At 42.9% G+C, this 19,848-nt stretch overlaps 1 protein-coding gene across 1 annotated transcript in view; it reads right to left on the bottom strand.

The window, feature by feature from the left end:
• Positions 1-457: 457 nt before the first annotated feature.
• LOC140454349 (uncharacterized) overlaps positions 458-19,848 on the bottom strand; it is a 134,647-nt gene continuing 115,256 nt past the window's right edge. Inside the window, exons 26-27 of the mRNA XM_072549057.1 lie at positions 967-1,044; positions 458-882 (exon numbers count right to left, since the gene is read on the bottom strand). Of these exons, the coding sequence (XP_072405158.1) occupies positions 605-882; positions 967-1,044 (356 nt within the window). The 3' untranslated portion in view covers positions 458-604. The remainder of the gene's footprint in view (positions 883-966; positions 1,045-19,848) is intronic.

Raw genomic sequence — 19,848 nt, 5'->3', positions numbered from 1 at the left:
TGCAGGTCCTCTGTTGTTTAAATCTCTTTGAATGCTGATTCTGAACTGGAAGTATACTCCCGCCCAAAGATGGGACTATTCAAAGAAACACCAATAGCCTCTTACTTACAAATTAAATTTATATTAAATTTAGCTCCCGCGAATACAGTACGACTTTCAAGTTAGTTTGGATCTCTTCTCCTGTATTATTTTTTCAACTTGCACACTGAAATTAAGATATTGGTGATTTTTAAAAATCTTTTTTGTTGACAGCAGTATTAAGGACTGATTCTGTCAATTGCAAAGCTGACTGTTAAAATTTGAGAGTTTTGATATACTCTTTTTTGCCACTGGCTTTATATTAAGTTATAAGATCAAAAAACTTTTGGAAGTCATGTGCAGTGTGCTTTTTTAAAAATAGAAACCTCTGTCCAGCACAAAGAAACACCAAAAGAATGAAAAAGTACTAGTATAGGAATAATTGTTAAAAATTTATTTCAGGCTGATTACAATAACAAATTTACTGTTGTATTACAAGAATTCCTATCATTTAGGCTTAAAATCTACATTTTAACATGTATTTGAAAATAGGATTGAGACTAAAATATTTAATAAATGTATTTGTTTAATTGCTTCTAAATTTTGTTTTTGTAATCTGTACATACTCTTCCTGATCAATGAAATTCTGTGGAAGTTGAATGCGTTGTGGCTGAGGATGTTGATTTTCAGTGTTAGGAACTGGGGCACTGGAAATCCTATTCCACTCGCATCCTGTTGTGATACACACACCTGGAGGTCCCCTATATCCCTGATGTCCTCTTAAGCCTCGTTGCCCTCTATGACCTTGTGGACCTTGTTGCCCTGGTTGTCCAGGTATGCCTAATCCAGACTTTCCATGCTCACCTACGTGGAGAACAACAATAACAAATTTCGGAAACATACAACCATTAGTAAAATCTATATGAACTAACCTACAATATACCATACCTCTTGAGCCTTGTGCTCCTATAAATCCTGGGAGGCCAACACCTTGAGAACCTTGATCACCTTTGTCTCCATGTTTGCCTGAGATAAGAAATGCAGCAAGTTAGTGAAATGCTTTGCAGGTATTATTTTGGTGCAGATAATAGTTAATTTGGTTAATAAACAGCAGACATCTTCCCTATTCTAATAATATTCAAAATATTCTATCACGTTAACCAAAAGATTGTATAGACAACATGAGTATGAAAGCGAATCACCTGCATTGGGGTGATAATGCTGGATTAGTGGTGCTGGAAGAGCACAGCAGTTCAGGCAGCATCCAACGAGCAGCGAAATTGATGTTTCGGACAAAAGCCCTTCATCAGGGCTTTTGCCCGAAACGTCGATTTCGCTGATCGTTGGATGCTGCCTGAACTGCTGTGCTCTTCCAGCACCACTAATCCAGTATTTGCTTTCCAGCATCTGCAGTCATTATTTTTACCTCTTGGAGTGATAATGGTCTGTTCCCACTTGAGTCAAATGGTATTAGGCAACTAAAATACTGAATACAAAAGTATCTCCTATGTGTGCTCATACAATAATCATACAGCACTTACAATTGGCTTTGTAGGTCCTTATGTCAAATGTCCATGCAGAAGCATGCCATGACCCTCCTTGTCTATGTCCTCCATATCCTATTGTACAGAGGATTGTGCTAAAACAACAATTGCGAGTGATGTAATTGACAACTGTTCATAGGACTTGTTCTGTTTCTTATTTTCTCCCCACAGGTTCATCAGAAGTGTGACCAATAGATCTACCCACAGCAGGGATTATCATCTGTTTTTGCAGTGAAACAAAGGTGCAGAGAAACTGGGTATCTAACAGATGTACTAGTAAGCACAATACCAGCAGCAACATCCAATGGATGCCAACCCCCCTTCTTATAAACAGGTCACAACTGAAGGTTCCCTTAGGATGTACAGGAGGTAGCAGAAGGCCAGAATCTATCATATTCAATGTGATTATTTCTGTGAGATGAGCAAGGCCCAGTGCCAACTGCAGACTGAGGATGTCCTGAAACACTGTATAGAACTGTGCCAACTGCTGAAGGGGACCTATGATATGAAGGAGTAGCTGGCCTTATTTTTTTGCACTAACCACTTATGCAACTGGTAGCTTTCAAGGAACTGTTGTCAAAACCCTCAACCCACAAGTGTATTAAGATAATGTTGCAATTTGTTACAGATCATGCTGTTTCATCTCTTTTCCCCATGATAAGATCAGTATAACACTCAACTAGCTTGACACTTCCAGAACATAGGCAAAAGTGAGGACTGCAGACGCTGGAAACCAAAGTTTAGATCAGGGTGGTGCTGGAAAAGCACAGCAGGTCAGGCAGCAACCAAGCAGCAGGAAAATTGATGTTTCGGGCAAAAGCCCTTCATCAGGAACCTTCCAGAACATAGCAACCTGCTTGATTGACATGACATTCATAAACATCCACTCCCTCCACCACCATTGCTCAGTGCAGCAATACCTCCAAGATGCACCGAAGAAATTCACCATTGCTCCTTAGCACCTTCCAAACCCAGGATGACTTACATCTAGAAAAGGAAGGACAGCAGAGACATGGGAAACCATCAAGCCCCACTTCATCATGACTTTGAAATATATTGTTATTCCTTCAGGTCAAAATTCTGGAATTCCCTTCCTCATGGTTTTATCGGTCTCACTACAGGACATAGACTGCAACAGTTTAAGAGTGAAGTATAAATAAGTGTTGCAACCTATGTGTAGGCTTTGCCTACTGGTTTGTTGCTACTTCAGTCAAATGGCATTAGGCAACTAAAGTACTGAATACAAAAGAGTCTCCTATGTATGCTCATACAGTAATGATACAGCTCTTGCGGTCTTCTATGTAGGTCCCTATGTCATATGTCCATTTGGAACCAACATTGTTGTTTCTCTGCATGGTATCCTTGCTTAAGGCAAAGGTCAGTGGGGTATGCTTCCTGATCAACATCTACTGGTGCCCAGATGTGGCATTCATGGTAAGCCATTGCTCCCTGGACCTAGAATACCTTACAGTAAAATACCATCCCTATTATCTGCTGCGCAGGTTCTCCTCTGCCATCCTGACAGCAGCCTACATACGAACCAATGCGGATGTGAAGAATACCTTGATGAAATTAACACTGCCAGAGATGAAATTTCCCAAGGCCTTATTCATTGTGGGGCCAGCAACTTCAACCAAGCCAACCTTAAGAGATGCTGCCAAAATACCACCAACACATCTCCTGCTCCCCTAAAAGGCCGACTGCTACACAACCAAAGACACCTACTACTCTATTCCCAGTCCACACTCCTGAGTGTTCCCCAATGAGAAACCATGGATGAATCAGGAAATCCACTCCCTACTGAAGACCAGGCATGCTGCATTCAGGTCAGATGATGCAGACCTATGCAGAAAATCCAGATAACACCTCTGCAAAGCCATTAGAGATGCCAAGAGGCAGTACAAACTCAGAGGCTCAAATCAACCATACAGACTCCCACCACCTGTGGCAAGGCCTAAACAACATATATACAAAATTAAACAGAACTGGTTAGCAGACAAAGATACATCCCTCCCTGATGCACTGAGTGCTTTCTATGCTCGGTTCAAGCAGAATGCCAGCAGCAAGGTATCACCTGTCCCAATAATCATAGATGCATCCGTTCCCTCCGTCACTGCTGCAGATATCAGATCGGTCTTTTTTGGGAGTCACCCAAGGAAAGCGATGGGCATGGCCGTGCACTTAGATCCTGTGTGGACCAGCTGATGGAGGTATTCACTGACATCTTCACCCTCTCCCTCCTACAAGCCGAAGTCCCCACTTGCTTCAAGAAAACCATCATTATCCCAGTACCTAAGAAAGTACATGCACTGAGCCCTAATTATTACCAGCAGTGGCTCTGACCTCAATAACCAAGAAGAGCTTCAAGAGGCTGGTCATGGCCCACGTCAATTCTAATCTCCCAACCTTGATCCCCTGCAATTTGTCTATTAACATAACAGATCCACAGCAGATGCCATTTCCCTAGCCCTGCACTCATCCCTGGAATTTCTGGACAACAAGGACACATACATCAGATTCCTTCTCATTGACTACAGCTCGAACTTCAATACCATTATCCCCTGCAGACTGATCTCAAAACTCTGAGACCTCGGTTTTGCACTCTGCATATGGGTCCTCACCGATAGACCGCCATCAATGAAGATAGGTAACTGCACCTCCACCACAATAACAGACAATAATGGAACACTACAGAGATGCATTCTCAGCCCCCTTCTGTACTCCATGTACACCCACGACTGCATTGCCAAAGTCCAAATGAACAACATCTACAAGTTTGCAGATGATACCGCCGTGGTAGGACAGATATCAAACAACAATGAGTCAGAATACAGAAACGAGATAGAGGGCTTGGTGACATTACGCAACAATAACAACCTCTCTCTCAATGTCAGCAAAACTAAAGGACTGATCATTGATTTCAGAAGGAAAGTAGGAGAACAAGCCATTACCTATATCAATGCAGTGGAGGTTGAGAGGGTGGAAATTGTCAAGTTCCTAAGAGAGATAACAACTGACAACCTGTCCTGAACTTTCCATGTAGATGCGACAGTCAAGAAAGCACAACACCTCCTCTTCCTCAGGTGGCTCAGGAAATTTGGCATGTCCATAAGATACTCACCAACTTCTATAGATGCACCTTTGAAAGCATACTGTCCAGCTGCATAATGACAACTGTTCTGCCCAGGACAGGAAGAAACTATAGAAGGTTGTGTGCATAGCCCAGACCATCATGGAAGCCAACCTCCCATCCATGGACTCCATTTACACGTCTCGTTGTTGTGGAGAGGCTGCCAACATCATCAAAAACCTATCCTACCCTTTAATGCTCTCCTATCAACCTCTTCCATCAGTTTGCACACTCACACCAGCATGTTCATGAACAGCTTCTTCCCTGCTGTTATTAGATTGTTGAATGGACTCTCTAACTTCAAACAATGCTGATCTTGTTAATGTTGACCTTATCTGGCACACATCCTGCATTGTGCCTTACTCTGTCCAAGTATTTTTGTCACCCTATGATCTGTATGTCCTTGCTTACTGTGATCTGCCTGTATTACTTGCAAACAAAGCCTTTCACTGTATTTAGGTACACATGATAATAAATCAAATCAATTAATCAATCCAGGTGCAAGGTGCTATTGACACATTGAGAACACCATATTGCACATTTCATCAATGTTTGAGTCATCTGTGATCATTGGTACCACCTCTTAGAAGTCTCTGCCAGGTACCCCAAGAACACCATGATGTATATTTTCTTGAGAACTCTCAAATTCCTGGTTCATTTCAAGGGCCTTATGTAGATAGTTACTGGAAGACAAGGACTACCACTGCAATCATGGCTGATGACTCCAATACATAAACACTTGACTGAGGCGGAAGAAGATACAATGCTGCTTACTCTTCCTTTGTGGAGCAGATGACAGTTCAGCTGAAGAAGAGCTGATCCAATGCTTGGATGGGTCTGCTGGACTTTGTACTACCCTCCAGAAAGAGTATGCCACATAATCCTAGCCTGCCATGTTCTGCACAACTAATGCAGACAATGTGAGAATGTAATGGATTTTGAAAACCTGGGAGAGCAGCAACAGTCTTCAAAGGAGGAAGATGAGGACATTAAGTAGGAGGAACCTCATCTCCTGCATTAAAGAGCACTGCAGCGTCAAACACAATAGGCCAGACAGGACATAATTGACATCCAGTTCCAATAGGTGAAAGCTGGGTGCAATGATCACTCATTTACTTTAAACTTCTTGTTGATCGAAAGACGAACATTCTGTATCTGTTCCCAGAGACCGACACAGCCTCAGCCTCTGTTAGTTTGTTTATTCTTCACTTTGGCTATTGCTAAAATAAAGTGAAGGCTTTCAATCATCTGAAGGCTTTCCAGTATGTGATGGTCCCATTGAACAATGAGAAGATGTTAGGTTAACGTGGCATTGAGAAAGAGTAGCACTCCCTTAAACAGGGGTCTAAGATTGATGACACTAAGGATAGGTAAGGTGTGTAGCTTCCTTCTTAAGTAGCAATAGATTTATGAAAGTGCACTTGTATTTGTAATGAAGTGTCAAGTACAGTCAGTTCTGCTGTAACACATTAGTTCCGTTCTCGTGCAATCCATTATAAGAACATTGCATAATGGCAACACAATTTAAACTAATGGGGCCAGAATTGCATTATAACCAATACAAGCTTTAAAAGTTTACATTTTAGAAACAGTGTCCCCAGTTCATCAATTGTGTTGTAGCGAATTTGTATTAATGAAATGCGCACTAAATCAGAACAACCTGTATATGCGGTGAGAAATGTTTGCATTTTGTTCCACCCCTATTATGTGCACTGTGAAGGGCAAGTCCTGACTGACAGCAATGACCTGGTGCATGACTGAAGTGAGTTTCGGAGATAGCTTGAGAAATTTGCCAAGGGCCCACAGAGAGAAACTTTCCATGAAACTTGCCAAAATGGACATTCACCTAATTTTTGTGCTAAAATTCAGCCCTCTTATGTTTGTGGTAGTTGCTACTTCTTCGATGAAGGTTTAGCCACCACCTCCTGAGATCTCTAGGTCATTTCAGGAGGAGGAAAGAGACACATGTATCAAAAGAAATTAAAGGCAGCGGGAGGTACTGCATAGTGGACCATTCCTCCATGACAGTGCCCACCGTCCCTTTACAATGCATTAATTTCCATGGCGATATCTCCTTAGCTTACATCATTCAATATTAGCTAATAGCAACAACCTTCACAATGCAACGTTATCCAGTAACATACTGATAACACAAATAAAAGGTAGAATTAATCACCATTGAGTTTTCTGTTTGTGAACGATAGTATATAATTTTGATATATTAATATCATTTTTGTATTTTAAAATAGTGACAAATGGGTATTGTTTACTTCTGTGAAGCATTTTCTTTGAAAAAGACAAGATCAGACAGTCCTTCTGAAATATGAACTAATCCAGTATTTGTTAGAGAGCAGGTGACCGACTGTTCATTTTCTGACAGGTAGACCTATCACAAGAATAAAGCCATTAGCTTTATTTTCATTTAGAAGAATCAAAGATGAACACTTTTTTAAAGAAAAGCCTAATACAAGCTTTTAAGTTTAGAAGATGAAAAAACGATTGATGATTTTAGAAGCCAATTTCATTTCTTTTGAAAAGCAGTATTTAGGAAAGTTAATAACAATAGGGTTAAAAATAAAAAATCTATGGATGCTTAAATCAGAAACAATAACAACAATTTCTAAAAATTCTTAGCAGGTCTGGCAGCATTTATGGACAGAAATCAGAGTTAAAGTTTAGGATCCACTGACACTTCTTCAGAACCTTGGAAAAGGTTTTTTATGTAGAAGATAGGGGGTACAAGGGACTAGGATTAAACTATAGGTGGAGTTAGAGCCCAAAGAGAGAGAACAGTTGGACAGAAAAAGGAGTGGATAATGGTCAGCTGATAAACATGAATAGCTGCGAATGGGGACTATTAGTCACCAACAATGGTTAGTGTGTATTTGCAGACCATGTGATAACAAGGTCTGGTGTGTAGGGGTTGGGGTAAGGACATGGGGGAAGATACCTCAGCCCTAAAATTGTTAAACTAGATATTGAGTCCAGAAGGCTATAGAGTTCCTAAGTGGAAAATGAAGTGCTGTTCTTCCAACTTGCACTGAACTTCGCTGGAGCACTGTAGCAAGCCTAAGACCAGGGAACGTGGTGGTGTGATGGAATGGCAGACAACTGGAAGCTCAGGGTTTTTTATGTGGACAGAATGTAGGTATTCTGCAAAGCAGTAACCCAGTCTATGCTTCACTAAGAATGCCTGTTTGGGTCCATAGATACTGAGGAGAGAGGAAGTAAATAGACAGGTATTACGCCTGTGATTGCAAGATAGGTGCCATGGGGCTGTTGGCAGTGAAGGAGGAGTGGACCAGGATGTCCCAGAGGAATGGTCCTTGCTGAAGGCTGACAAGGGAGGGGACAGGAACATTTGTCTAGTGGTAGCATCCTGCTGGAGGTGGCAGAAATGGCAGCTAATGATCCTCTGGGTGTGGATGCTGGTGGGAAGGTCGGTGATGACAAAGATGACCCTTTCATTATTATAGGCGGGAAGAGAGGGGATGGGGGCAGAAGTGCGAGAAATGTGTCAGACTTGGCTGAGAGTCTTTCAACTGTGGTGCTGGGGAATCCTCAGTTGAGGAAGAACGTGAACATTTCATAGGCCCCCTTGTTGAAGGTGACATAATCAGAACAGATGTGATATAGCCATTGGAACTGGGAGAATGGCATAGAGTCTTTACAGGAGGTAGGGTGTGAGGTACAATCAAGGTAACTGTGGGAGTCAGTTGGTGTGCAGTGGGTATTGATGGTCAGGCTATCCCCAGAAATGGAAACAGAGATGTCAAGGAACTGAAGGGAGGAATCAGAGTTGGACCAGGTGAAGGTAAGAGGGAAGTGAAAATTGGAAGCGAAACTCTGGACGAGAGGGAGAAGCAGCATCTATGATATAATTGATATACTAGAGAAAGACTTGTGGTTGGGGGCTGGAATAGGACTGGAACAAGAAATGTTCCATGTACCCCACAAGAGGCAGGCATAACAGGCGTCCATATGGATACCCTTGACACACCTTTGACCTGAAGAGAGTGAGAGAAGTTAAAAGAAGTTATTCAGAGTGTGGATGAGCTCAGCCAGGAAGAGAAGGATGGTGTTGGTTGAAGGCGGTTCAAGACCTTTTTCCAGGAAGAAGCAGAGATGGGGGATATAACGAAATTGCACATCCATGGTGAAGAGGAGGTGGATGGAACTAGGAAAAGGTTAGTACATATGCTGAAGATGGGATGGAGGAGATCTCATTTTCCACCTGGGACTCTGCAGCTTCTCAGAATGTAGAATTCAATAATTTTAGGTGTGGGCACCTTCTCCCATGTCCTTACCCAACCCCCACACACCAGACCTTATCTCTCCACCCTGGAGGCTCCCTGCCTCCATTCCTGATGAAGGGCTTTTGCCCGAAACGTTGATTTTCCTGCCAGTCAGATGCTGCCTGACCTGCTGTGCTTTTCCAGCACCACTCTAATCCAAAGACTTTATCATCATGTGAGCTTCTACCCCAATCAACCAATTGTCAATCACTAATGGTCCTCATTAGCAGTTATTGATTCTCCCAGGCTAAGCATTACCCATTCTTTTGTCTGCCTAACTGCTGTTTTCCCTTTCCTAGGTAGACCAGTATTAGGCTGGAAGAACACAGCAAGCCATACAGCATTAGGTGGTTGACAAGTTAATGTTTTGGGCATAACCCTTCTTCAGGACCCTCTCTCTCCTGACTCCATCTCCACCTATGATGACTCATTCCCCTATCCCATCTTCGATATATATATCAACCTTTTCCTAGCTACAACGTGTTCTGAAGAAGAGTGACTGGACCTGTAACATTAATTCTGCTTTCTCTCCTTAAATGCTACCAAATTGACTAAATGTTTCCAGCAATTTTTGTATTTGTTTCCGGAAATAAGCTACCTCAGCAGAAGGGCTGTGTTTGTGTAATTTCCACACAGGTCCATCTGTTTAGAAATCTGAATATTATTTGAAGTGAGAAAGTTTATGTTCTCAAAAAAATGTGTAAAAATTCATGTTGGCAGATTTGAAAAAGATTCATTGAATTATATGCACAATTCAGAGCCAAGAAATTGTCAGGAAAAGTAGAACCCTAAGCAGTTTAGATATGGAGGAGTGCAATTTCTCTAAACTTGAGTTTCGACAATGGATAGTGTTGAGAAACAGGCTGAAAAATTGTAAAAATTCTAACTGTTGTATATATTTCAGTAGCTTGGTTTGGTCTTTGTTATTTCTTTCACAACATAAATGTTGTGTTTTTAAAGAAAATCTGCAGTGTCATGTGAATATGTGAGGTAAAAACAATGACTGCAGATGCTGGAAACCAGATTCTGGATTAGTGGTACTGGAAGAGCACAGCAGTTCAGGCAGCATCCAAGGAGCTTCGAAATCGACGTTTCGGGCAAAAGCCCATCATCAGGAATAAAGGCAGTGAGCCTGAAGCATGGAGCGATAAGCTAGAGGAGGGTGGGGGTGGGGATAGAATAGCATAGAGTACAATAGGTGAGTGGGGGAGGGGATGAAGGTGATAGGTCAGGGAGGAGAGGGTGGAGTGGATAGGTGGAAAAGGAGTTCGGCAGGTAGGACAAGTCCGGACAAGTCATGGGGACAGTACTGAGCTGGAAGTTTAGAACTAGGGTGAGGTGGGGGAAGGGGAAATGAGGAAACTGTCAAAGTCCACATTGATGCCCTGGGGTTGAAGTGTTCCGAGGCGGAAGATGAGGTGTTCTTCCTCCAGGCGTCTGGTGGTGAGGGAGTGGCGGTGAAGGAGGCCCAGGACCTCCATGTCCTCGGCAGAGTGGGAGGGCGAGTTGAAATGTTGGGCCACGGGGCGGTGTGGTTGATTGTTGCGGGTGTCCCGGAGATGTTCCCTAAAGCACTCTGCTAGGAGGTGCCCAGTTTCCCCAATGTAGAGGAGATCACAATAGGGAGCAACGGATACAATAAATGATATTAGTGGATGTGCAAGTAAAACTTTGATGGATGTGGAAGGCTCCTTTAGGGCCTTAGACAGAAGTGAGGGAGGAGGTGTGGGCGCAGGTTTTACAGTTCCTGTGGTGGCAGGGGAAAGTGGCAGGATGGGAGGCTGAGTTGTTGGGGGGCGTGGACCTAACCAGGTAGTCATGGAGGGAACAGTCTTTGCGGAAGGCGGAAAGGGGTGGGGAGGGAAATATATATTGATGCCCCAGGGCATCAATGTGGACTTCAACAGTTTCCTCATTTCCCCTTCCCCCACCTCACCCTAGTTCTAAACTTCCAGCTTAGTAACTGTCCCCATGACTTGTCCTGACTTGTCCTACCTGCCTATCTCCTTTTCCACCTATCCACTCCACCCTCTCCTCCCTGACCTATCACCTTCATCCCCACCCCCACTCACCCATTGTACTCTATGCTACTTTCTCCCCACCCCCACCCTCCTCTGGCTTATCTCTCCACGCTTCAGGCTCACTGCCTTTATTCCTGATGAAGGGCTTTTGCCCGAAACGTTGATTTCGAAGCTCCTTGGATGCTGCCTGAACTGCTGTGCTCTTCCAGCACCACTAATCCAGAATCATGTGTCAGTGGTTAACCAACATGTTAACTAAACAAAAAATATCATCAGAATAGTGCTGGAAAAACATAACGGGTCAGGCAGCATCCGAGGAGCAGGAAAATCGATGTTTCGAGCCAAAACTTTTCAGCAGGAATGAGTCTGGGAGCCTCAGGGGTGGACAGATAAATGAATGGTGAGTGGGGCTGTGGAGAAGGTAGAGGAGAGTGCAAGAGGTGGATGGGGGGGGTGGCGTGGTAAAGGTGATAGGTTGGAGAGGAGGGTGGAGCAGATAGGTGGGAAGGAAGATTCTACCCAAGATCCTACTCAACTTCCACAAGTCTGACTACCCCAGCTGACCCATTGTCTCAGCCTGCTCCTGCTCCACCGAATTCATCTCCACCTACTTCAATACTGTTCTATCGCCTGGTCCAGGAACTCCCAACGTACATTCAGGACACTGACCCATGCCCTCCACCTCCTCCAAGATTTCCGTTTCCCTAGCCCCCAATGCCTCACCTTCACCATGGACATCCAGGCCATCTACACCTCTATCTGCCATAACCAGGGCCTCCAAGCCCTCCACTTCTTCCTCTCCCGACATCCCTGCCAGCACCCTTCCACTGACACTTTATTCATTTGGCTGAACTGGTCCTCACGCTCAACAATTTCGCCTTCCAATTCTCCCATTTCCTTCAGATGAGGACCCCACCACCAGAGATATATTTCCCTCCCCACCCTTATCTGCTTTCTGTAAAGACTGTTCCCTTTGTGACTACCTGGTCAAATCCATGCCCCCTAACAACCCACCCTCCCCACCTGGCACCTTCCACTGCCACCGCAGGAATTGCAAAACCTGCACCCACACCTCCCACCTCACCTCTGTCCAAGGCCCCAAAGGAGCCTTCCACATCCATCAAAGTTTCACCTTCACTTCCACATGTCATTTACTATATCTGTTGCTCCCGATGTGGTCTCCTCTACATTGGGGAGGCTGGACGCCTACTCGCAGAGTGCTTCAGACAACATCTCCAGGACACCTGCAACAATCAACCCCACCGCCCCGTGGCTGAACATTTCAACTCTCCCTCCCACACTGCCGAGGACATGCAGGTCCTGAGGCTCCGCAATCGCCAGTCCCTTACCACCCGACACCTGGAGGAAGAATGTTTCATCTTCCTCCTCAAAACCCTTCAACCCCATGGCATCAATGTGGACTTCACCAGTTTCCTCATTTCCCCTCCCTCCCACCTTACCCCAGTTCCAACCTTCCAGCTGAGCACCATCCTCATGACCTGTCCCACCTGTCAATCTTCCTTCCCACCTATTCACTCTACCTTCCTCTTCAATCTATCATCTTTGCCCCCACCTCCATCTACCTATTGCACTCTCAGCTACCTTGTCCCCAGTTCCACTTCCCTCCCATTTATCTGTCCACCCCCGAGGCTCCCTGCCTCATTCCGGATGAAGGGCTTTGGCCCGAAACATCGATTTTCCTGCTGCTTGGATGCTGCCTGACCTGCTGTGCTTTTTGAGCACTACTCTAATCTTGACTCTAATCTCCAGCATCTGATTTGTCTAGCAGTCTCACCTTTGTGAGTGCTCTTGTCTGGCCTGGAGCTCCCTGTGGGTGCATGATGGCTAGGAAGACTGTTGACTGTCTTCTGATGGAGAATATCCTGAGATAGCTCCAGTCCTGGCAAAATGGCTTTAAATTATATCAACTGACAAGGGTTACACCACTCTGGACTGGCTAGCTGACAGGGAATAGCAACCGCACTGCTGAAGAACCAGAGATGGGAGCAAAAAATTGTAATTTTGAGAGAGGACAAGTATGCCATAAAGCCAGTGCTGCTATCAGTCCCATAGGGTGGAACCTTAAAACTAGATTGCTGGACAAGTGTCATAACCTGCAGGCCCCATCAAGCATCGAGATTGGCAATCCTGATGGCAGCTACCTGTGCTTAAACAGAAGCAGAATGAGACCAGATGGCAGTAGCTTGATTCTGCACACCAGCAGTCAGAAATTTCTTGACCATGGACTGTCCAGCCCAGGCTACATCCTGGTATATCTTCTCTGCATCCTCACCAGTGCAATCACATTCTTCCTATAATATGGATTCCAGAACTGCACATAAGCACTGGTGGCAGATGGAGTTTAATTTAGACAAATGTGAGGTGCTGCATTTTGGGAAAGGCAAATCAGGACAGGATTTAGACATTTATTGATAAGGTCCTGGGGTGCTGAACAAAGAGACCTTTGAGTGCAGGTTCATAGTTCCTTGAAAGTGGAGTCCCTGGTAGGCAGGATAGTAAAGGCGGCATTTGGTATGCTTGCCTTTATTGATCGGCGCATAACCAGCGCATGGTCATGTTGCAGCTGTACAGAATATTGATTAGGCTACTATTGGAATACTGAGTTCAATTCTGGCCTCCCTGCTATAGATGGATGTTGTGAAACTTGAAAAGTTCAGAAAAGATTTACAAGCATATTGCCAAGGTTGGAATGTTTGAGCTATAGGGAGAGGCTGAATAGACATGTGGCTATTTTCCCTGGACTGTCAGAGGATGAGGGGTTACCTTATAGAGGTTTATAAAATCACGAGGGGCATGGACAAGGTAAACAGATAAGGTCTTTTCCCTGGGGTGGGTGAGTCCAGAACTAGCGGGCATAGGTTTAGGGTGAGGGGGCAAAAATTTAAAAGAGACCTAAGGGGCAACATTTTCATGCAAAGATTGGTATGTGTATGGAATGAGCTGCCAGAGGAAATGGTGGAGGCTGGTATGATTACAACATTTAAAAGAGCATATGAAGAGGAAGGGTTTAGAAGGATATGGGCTAAGTGCTGGCAAATAGGACTAGATTAATTTAGGATATCTGATCAGCATGGATGAGTTGGACCAAAGGGTCTTTTCTATACTGTACAGCTCTATGACTCCATGTGTAACATCATCCCTTCGGGAAGGCAGCCCACTGCTGTCTGTGTGACAATACCAACTTTACATTAGCTGCTAATATACATACTATGCCAGAAAGTAAGCTTGTGCCTTAGAGTATTAGGCTGATAAATTGTGCTTTCTCTTCCTGGTTATCTTCCTCCTTTTGCCCCTTGACTTGGTTCCTTCTGGAGGCAACAAGCAGCCAGAATTTCTAGGTAACTGAAAACACCAAATAATTAAAGATACGGGGGAGGTGAAGAGTATGTCAAATCAGCAATTCCTGTTTTATCATAGCTTTTGGAATGAAGGTGCGGAGTGAATGAAGAAGGTGAATAAAGCCATCCATGATGGCTCCCACTGGATACCATTGGCATTGCTGCTAATTATGCTAAGGATTAATTCCTTCCTAGGCACTAAGGGAGTGTATACACCTAGTTGCTTCTGCTTCTGTGGTTTTATCTCTAATTTTGTGTAAGCTCCTCTGTAAGAAGACAGAATGCTATTGACTGAACCAGTATGTTTTGGATGATGCTAGTCATAGCTGAACAGCTGGATGTACATGGAGACAGTAAGAGGTATTTGCCTGACTGTTATGTTTCAAACATGGATAAAGTGTAGTGTCATAACAATAGACAGTCCTTAGTATCAGGGTATCAGCAGTGGTTTAATAATAGGAGTTTAGTAAGTATATTGTGAGCAATGGAAATCCTGATGGGTATCAGGTCCAATGCGCTGATTCACCTTCACCATCAATGTGAAGTTATTAAAAACCTTTGGTAGTATTTCTGATGCTACAATTTGCTGGAATCTGCAACCTTCGCAGGGTCAGTCTGGAAAGGTTTTTGCTCTGGCCATAAACAAGGCCTTTTTGCTGCCTTCAATTTCTAGGCAGATTGCAAATGGCACAGCATCCGTAAATCTTAACGTCACTAATTTTTTTACAGCAATATAGTTTCTCTTTGAAAATCTAAAACCAAATATGCAGGAATCTGAAGTGCATTGCTGAAGCTACTTTTTTTATAAGGACTGTACGAGAAACAAATGTTTTCCCATGGATGACACACAATCTTCTAGTGTTTACAGAAGACACTTGCACTGATATGGATATTGGAGCTGTAGGAGGGCCACACTTTGGAATGCCACAGTCATGAAAATGAGTTGGCCAGAGCCATTTTATATCTTATCACTCGGTTTCCAACAGTACAGATACAACATCACCTCATGTTACAAAATCAGTGCAATGAACACATCTAAAATTTTACCCAACTATTGACATCTCCCAGTGGATTCAAAGACAAAATCTATCAACCCACGGCAGATATAACAACATGTTCTCCAATATCATACTTCTAACAATCAACAGAGTACAAGGGGTTACCGACATATGAACAGTGGACTTGTGAACACTTGTACTTACAAAAGAAACTCATTACTATTAATTTTTAGGATCCAACATGCGAACATTCACTCATATCTACGAATTAATATTTTATACTATAATGTCTTGTGTTCTGACTTGTGTTCAAATCGACTTACAAACATACTCAGGAACGGAACTCATTTGTAACCTGGGATCAGTCTGGAATATCATTATAGGAATGCAGGTAAGCCACAGGGTTAGCAAAAATTGTAGTCCATATGGTTACTCTCAAAAATTACAGAATTAATAATTTTCTATCTATCTCCCTTGTCAACCCATTTATACACTTCATCATTCTTTTCATGTAAAGTAGTTAAATTACAGCTGTTACTTGTTTCTATACTTTAATACAATAATGTTACCATGAATTGGACCTTGAGGATCTGTATTTCTTGGATACTATCTTCCCTGCTCTTAATTCTTCTCCCTAATAATTCACCCTAGGCTTTGCAGTTTCTCATCATATTACAAATACCTTAAGCTAGGTATCAATTAAGTTATTTTCTGTGCACATTGTAGCTTTAAAAAGCATACTACTCTTGAAGTCTGCTACTTGCATTTAAAGGGAACTTTGCTGATGATCTAGAACAAAGCACTGAAGTGACAGAAGCCTTTAAAGTGTATTCCCATGAGATGGAGCTTTGACCTTTTAAATCTAAAAGCAACAGTCCTGACAGAACTTGTAATGCCTGAGTAAAGATAGGTGAATGAATGAGTTCAGTCCCTCATATTCATAGAGCTTGGAAACAAATATGCAGTTTTCAGGACTCTGGATTAAATGCTAAGTTTTATATTTGTCTGCTGTGTGCATGCTCACAGGATGGACCATAGGCACTTTCATCTCAAACTGTTGCATCTTCAATTAGGCAGCCTTCCCCCCGTTATCTCTCTGCTCCCTTGGTCCACAAGCCTCATTCCTGATGAAGGGCTTATGCCCGAAACATCAATTCTCCTGCTCCTCAGATACTGCTTGACCTGAAGAGATATTGTTCTTCACTCTAATGCTTGCAAGAACCTGTATTTTATAACTTACAAGTAGTGACATACTGTATGAGTGTGGAAAAGCAAGGCTGGAGGAGAGGACACCTTAAAACACTCACATCCTAGACTTCTGATCAGCTTTCAATTGACAAGTATTAGGTACATTATAGAAATAGTTAAATGCTGTTGGCATCCTGATCAGATGGGCTGTGCAACCTATTAAGAAGCAGGGCAAAGTCTAGATATTAGTTAAAGAAGTCTCTGGGTTGTGAATGGGTTCTGTTCTTACGTCCATTCACATGTCAATTTGTACGTAAGTCAGAATATCGTGCAAAACAATATAAAATAGCCATTTGTAAATATGAGGAAATAGTCATAAGTCAATGTTTAAAATTAATACTAATACACTCCAGCAGGGGATTGTGTTCATAAGTAAAAGCAGTTGCAAGTCAGATGTTCATATATCAGGGACCGCTGTGTTTGTAGCACTTATGCTTGGCTTGATGTTCCTGCAGTCTTTTATACAGACTGCATTAGATCTAAAACCAGGAGTTTTAATAGTTATGGTAGCAGCTCTCAGAAATACAAAGACAGAAGCTTTGCAGGCTAGGTTCTACTATTTTTTAGAGCTTATTAAGGTTGAAAATATTTAATTACTGAGGCTCACAATACATGAACACTCTCCTATAAATTAGTGGAAACACTGAGATAATTCTGGCAGTAGTGTGGGATAGGTTCATAACATTCTCAAAATATATGCACCAATTCTTTCCTCAGCTCCTTACCTAACAGTGGTGTTGCAAAGCTGGCTCGGCTAGGTTTATTGAGTCATAGAGATGTACAGCACTGAAGTAGACCCTTCGTTCAAACTCATCCATGCCAACCAGATATCCTAAATAAATCTAGTCCCATTTGCTAGCATTTGGCTCATACCTAAGTCCTTCTTATTCATATACCCATCCAGATGCCTTTTAAATGTTGTATTTGTACGAGCTTCCACCTTTTCCTTTGATAGCTCATTCCATACACGGACCCCCTTAGGTCCTTTTTAAATCTTTCCCCTCTCACCTTAAAACTAGGCCCTCAAGTTTTGGACTCCCCCACCTCAGAAAAAATGCATATTCTACTCACCCTATCCATGGCTCTCATGATTTTATAAATCTGTATAAAGGTTACTCCTCTGAAGCTCCAAGGTAAATAGCCCCAGCACATTCAGCCTCTCCCTATAACTCCCAAACCCTCCAATCCTGACAACGTCCTTGTAAATCTTTTCTGAACTCATTTAAGTTTCACAACATCCTTCCTATAGCAGGGAGACCAGAATTGTATTCAACATTCCAACAGTGGCCTAACCAATGTCCTGTACAGCCACAACGTGACCTCTCAACTCAATGCAGTGACCAATAAGGGAAAGCAGACCAAACACCTTCTTCGCTATCCTATCTACCTGGGACTCCACTTTCAAGGAAATACGAAACCACATTCTGAGATCTCTTTGTTCAGCAACACTCCCAGCACCTTACCATTAAGTGTATAAGTCCTGCCCTGATTTGCCTTTCCAAAATGCAGTACCTTACATTTACCTAAATTAAACACTATCTGCCACTCCTCGGCCGATTGGCCCAACTGATCAAAATTCTGTTGTAATCTGAGGTAACCTTCTTCACTCCACCACACCACCAATTTTGGTGTCCTCTGCAAAATTACTAACTGTATCTCTAATGTTCACATCAAAATCATTTATATAAATGACAAAAATCAGTGGATTCAGCACCAATCCTTGTGGCATACTGCTGGTCACAGGCCTTCAGTCTAAAAGGCAACCCTCCACCAACACCCTCTGTCTTCAACCTTCCAGCCAATTCTGCATCCAAGTGGCTAGTTCTCCCTGTACTTCATGTGATCTAACCTTGCGAGCCAGTCTACCACGAGGAACCTTGTTGAATACCTTATTGAAATTTGTACAGATTACGTCCACTGCTCTGTCCTCATTAATCCTCTTTCTTGCATCTTCAAAAAAATCAATCAAATTGGTGAGACACAATTCCCCATGCACAAAACCATGTTGACTATCCCTAATCAGTCCTTGCCTTTAGCCTATCTGATCAAGATCCCATTACCTCCTTCGCTCTCCACTACACCTCCAATTTTGGTGCCATCTGCAAACTTACTAACTATACCTCCTATGGTCACATCCAAATCATTTATATAAATGTCAAAAAACAGTGGACCCAGCACTGGTCCTTATGGCACACCACTGGTCACAGGCCTCCAGTCTGAAAAGCAACCCTTCACCACCACCCTCTGTTTTCTACCTTCGAGCCAGTTCTGTATCCAAATGGCTAGTTCTCCCTGTGTTCCACACGATCTAACCTTGTTAACCAGTCTCCCATGAGGAACCTTGTCGAACACCTTACTAAAGTCCATACAGATCACATCTACCACTCTGCCCTCATCAATCCTCTTTGTTCCTTCTTCAAAAAAACTTAAATCAAGTTCATGAGACATGATTTCCAATGCACAAAGCCATGCTGACTATCCTTAACAGTCATTGCCTTTCCAAACACATGTAAATCCTGTCCCTCAGGATTCTCTCCACAACTCACCCACCACCAATGTCAGGCTCACTTATAGTCTATAGTTCCCTGACTTTTCCTTACCACTTTTCCTAAATAGTGGCACCATGTTAGAAAGGCTGTCAGAAAAGGGGTGATCTGCCATGGGTATCTAAGGAAATAAGGAAGACTATCAAATTGAAAGAGAAGGAATAAAAAGTGGCCAAAAACAGTGGGAAACTGGAAGATTGAGAAAGCCTTAAAGGTCAACAGAAAGCCACAAAAAGAGCTTTAAAGAAAAGTAAGGTAGATTATAAGAAAAAAAAACTAACTCAGAATATAAAGACAGCAAAAGTTTCTGTAAATATATAAAACAAACAAAAAGAGTGGCTATAGTAAACATTGGTCCTTTACAGGATGAGAAGGGGGATTTAGTAATAGGATATGAGGAAACGGCCAAAGCATTGTGTGGTATTTAGTGTTGGTCTTCACAGTGGACCACACTAATAACATGCCAGTAATTGACAAAGAGACGAAGGTAGATGAGGACCTGGAAACAATCATTATCACAAAAGAGGTAGTGTTGGGCAAGCTAATGGAGCTAAGGGGAGACAAGTCTCCTGGCCTTCATGGAATACATCTAGGGTGCTAAAAGAGTTGGCAGGATAAAGTGCAAATACATTTGTGGTAATTTTCCAAAATTCACTGGACTCTGGAGCAGTTCCAGCAGATTGGAAAAC

The sequence above is a fragment of the Chiloscyllium punctatum genome, chromosome 3 (assembly GCF_047496795.1).
Source record: "Chiloscyllium punctatum isolate Juve2018m chromosome 3, sChiPun1.3, whole genome shotgun sequence".
NCBI lineage: Eukaryota > Metazoa > Chordata > Chondrichthyes > Orectolobiformes > Hemiscylliidae > Chiloscyllium > Chiloscyllium punctatum.
The sequence above is the reverse complement of the archived record's forward strand: the minus strand, read 5'-3'. Positions and strand labels throughout refer to the sequence as shown.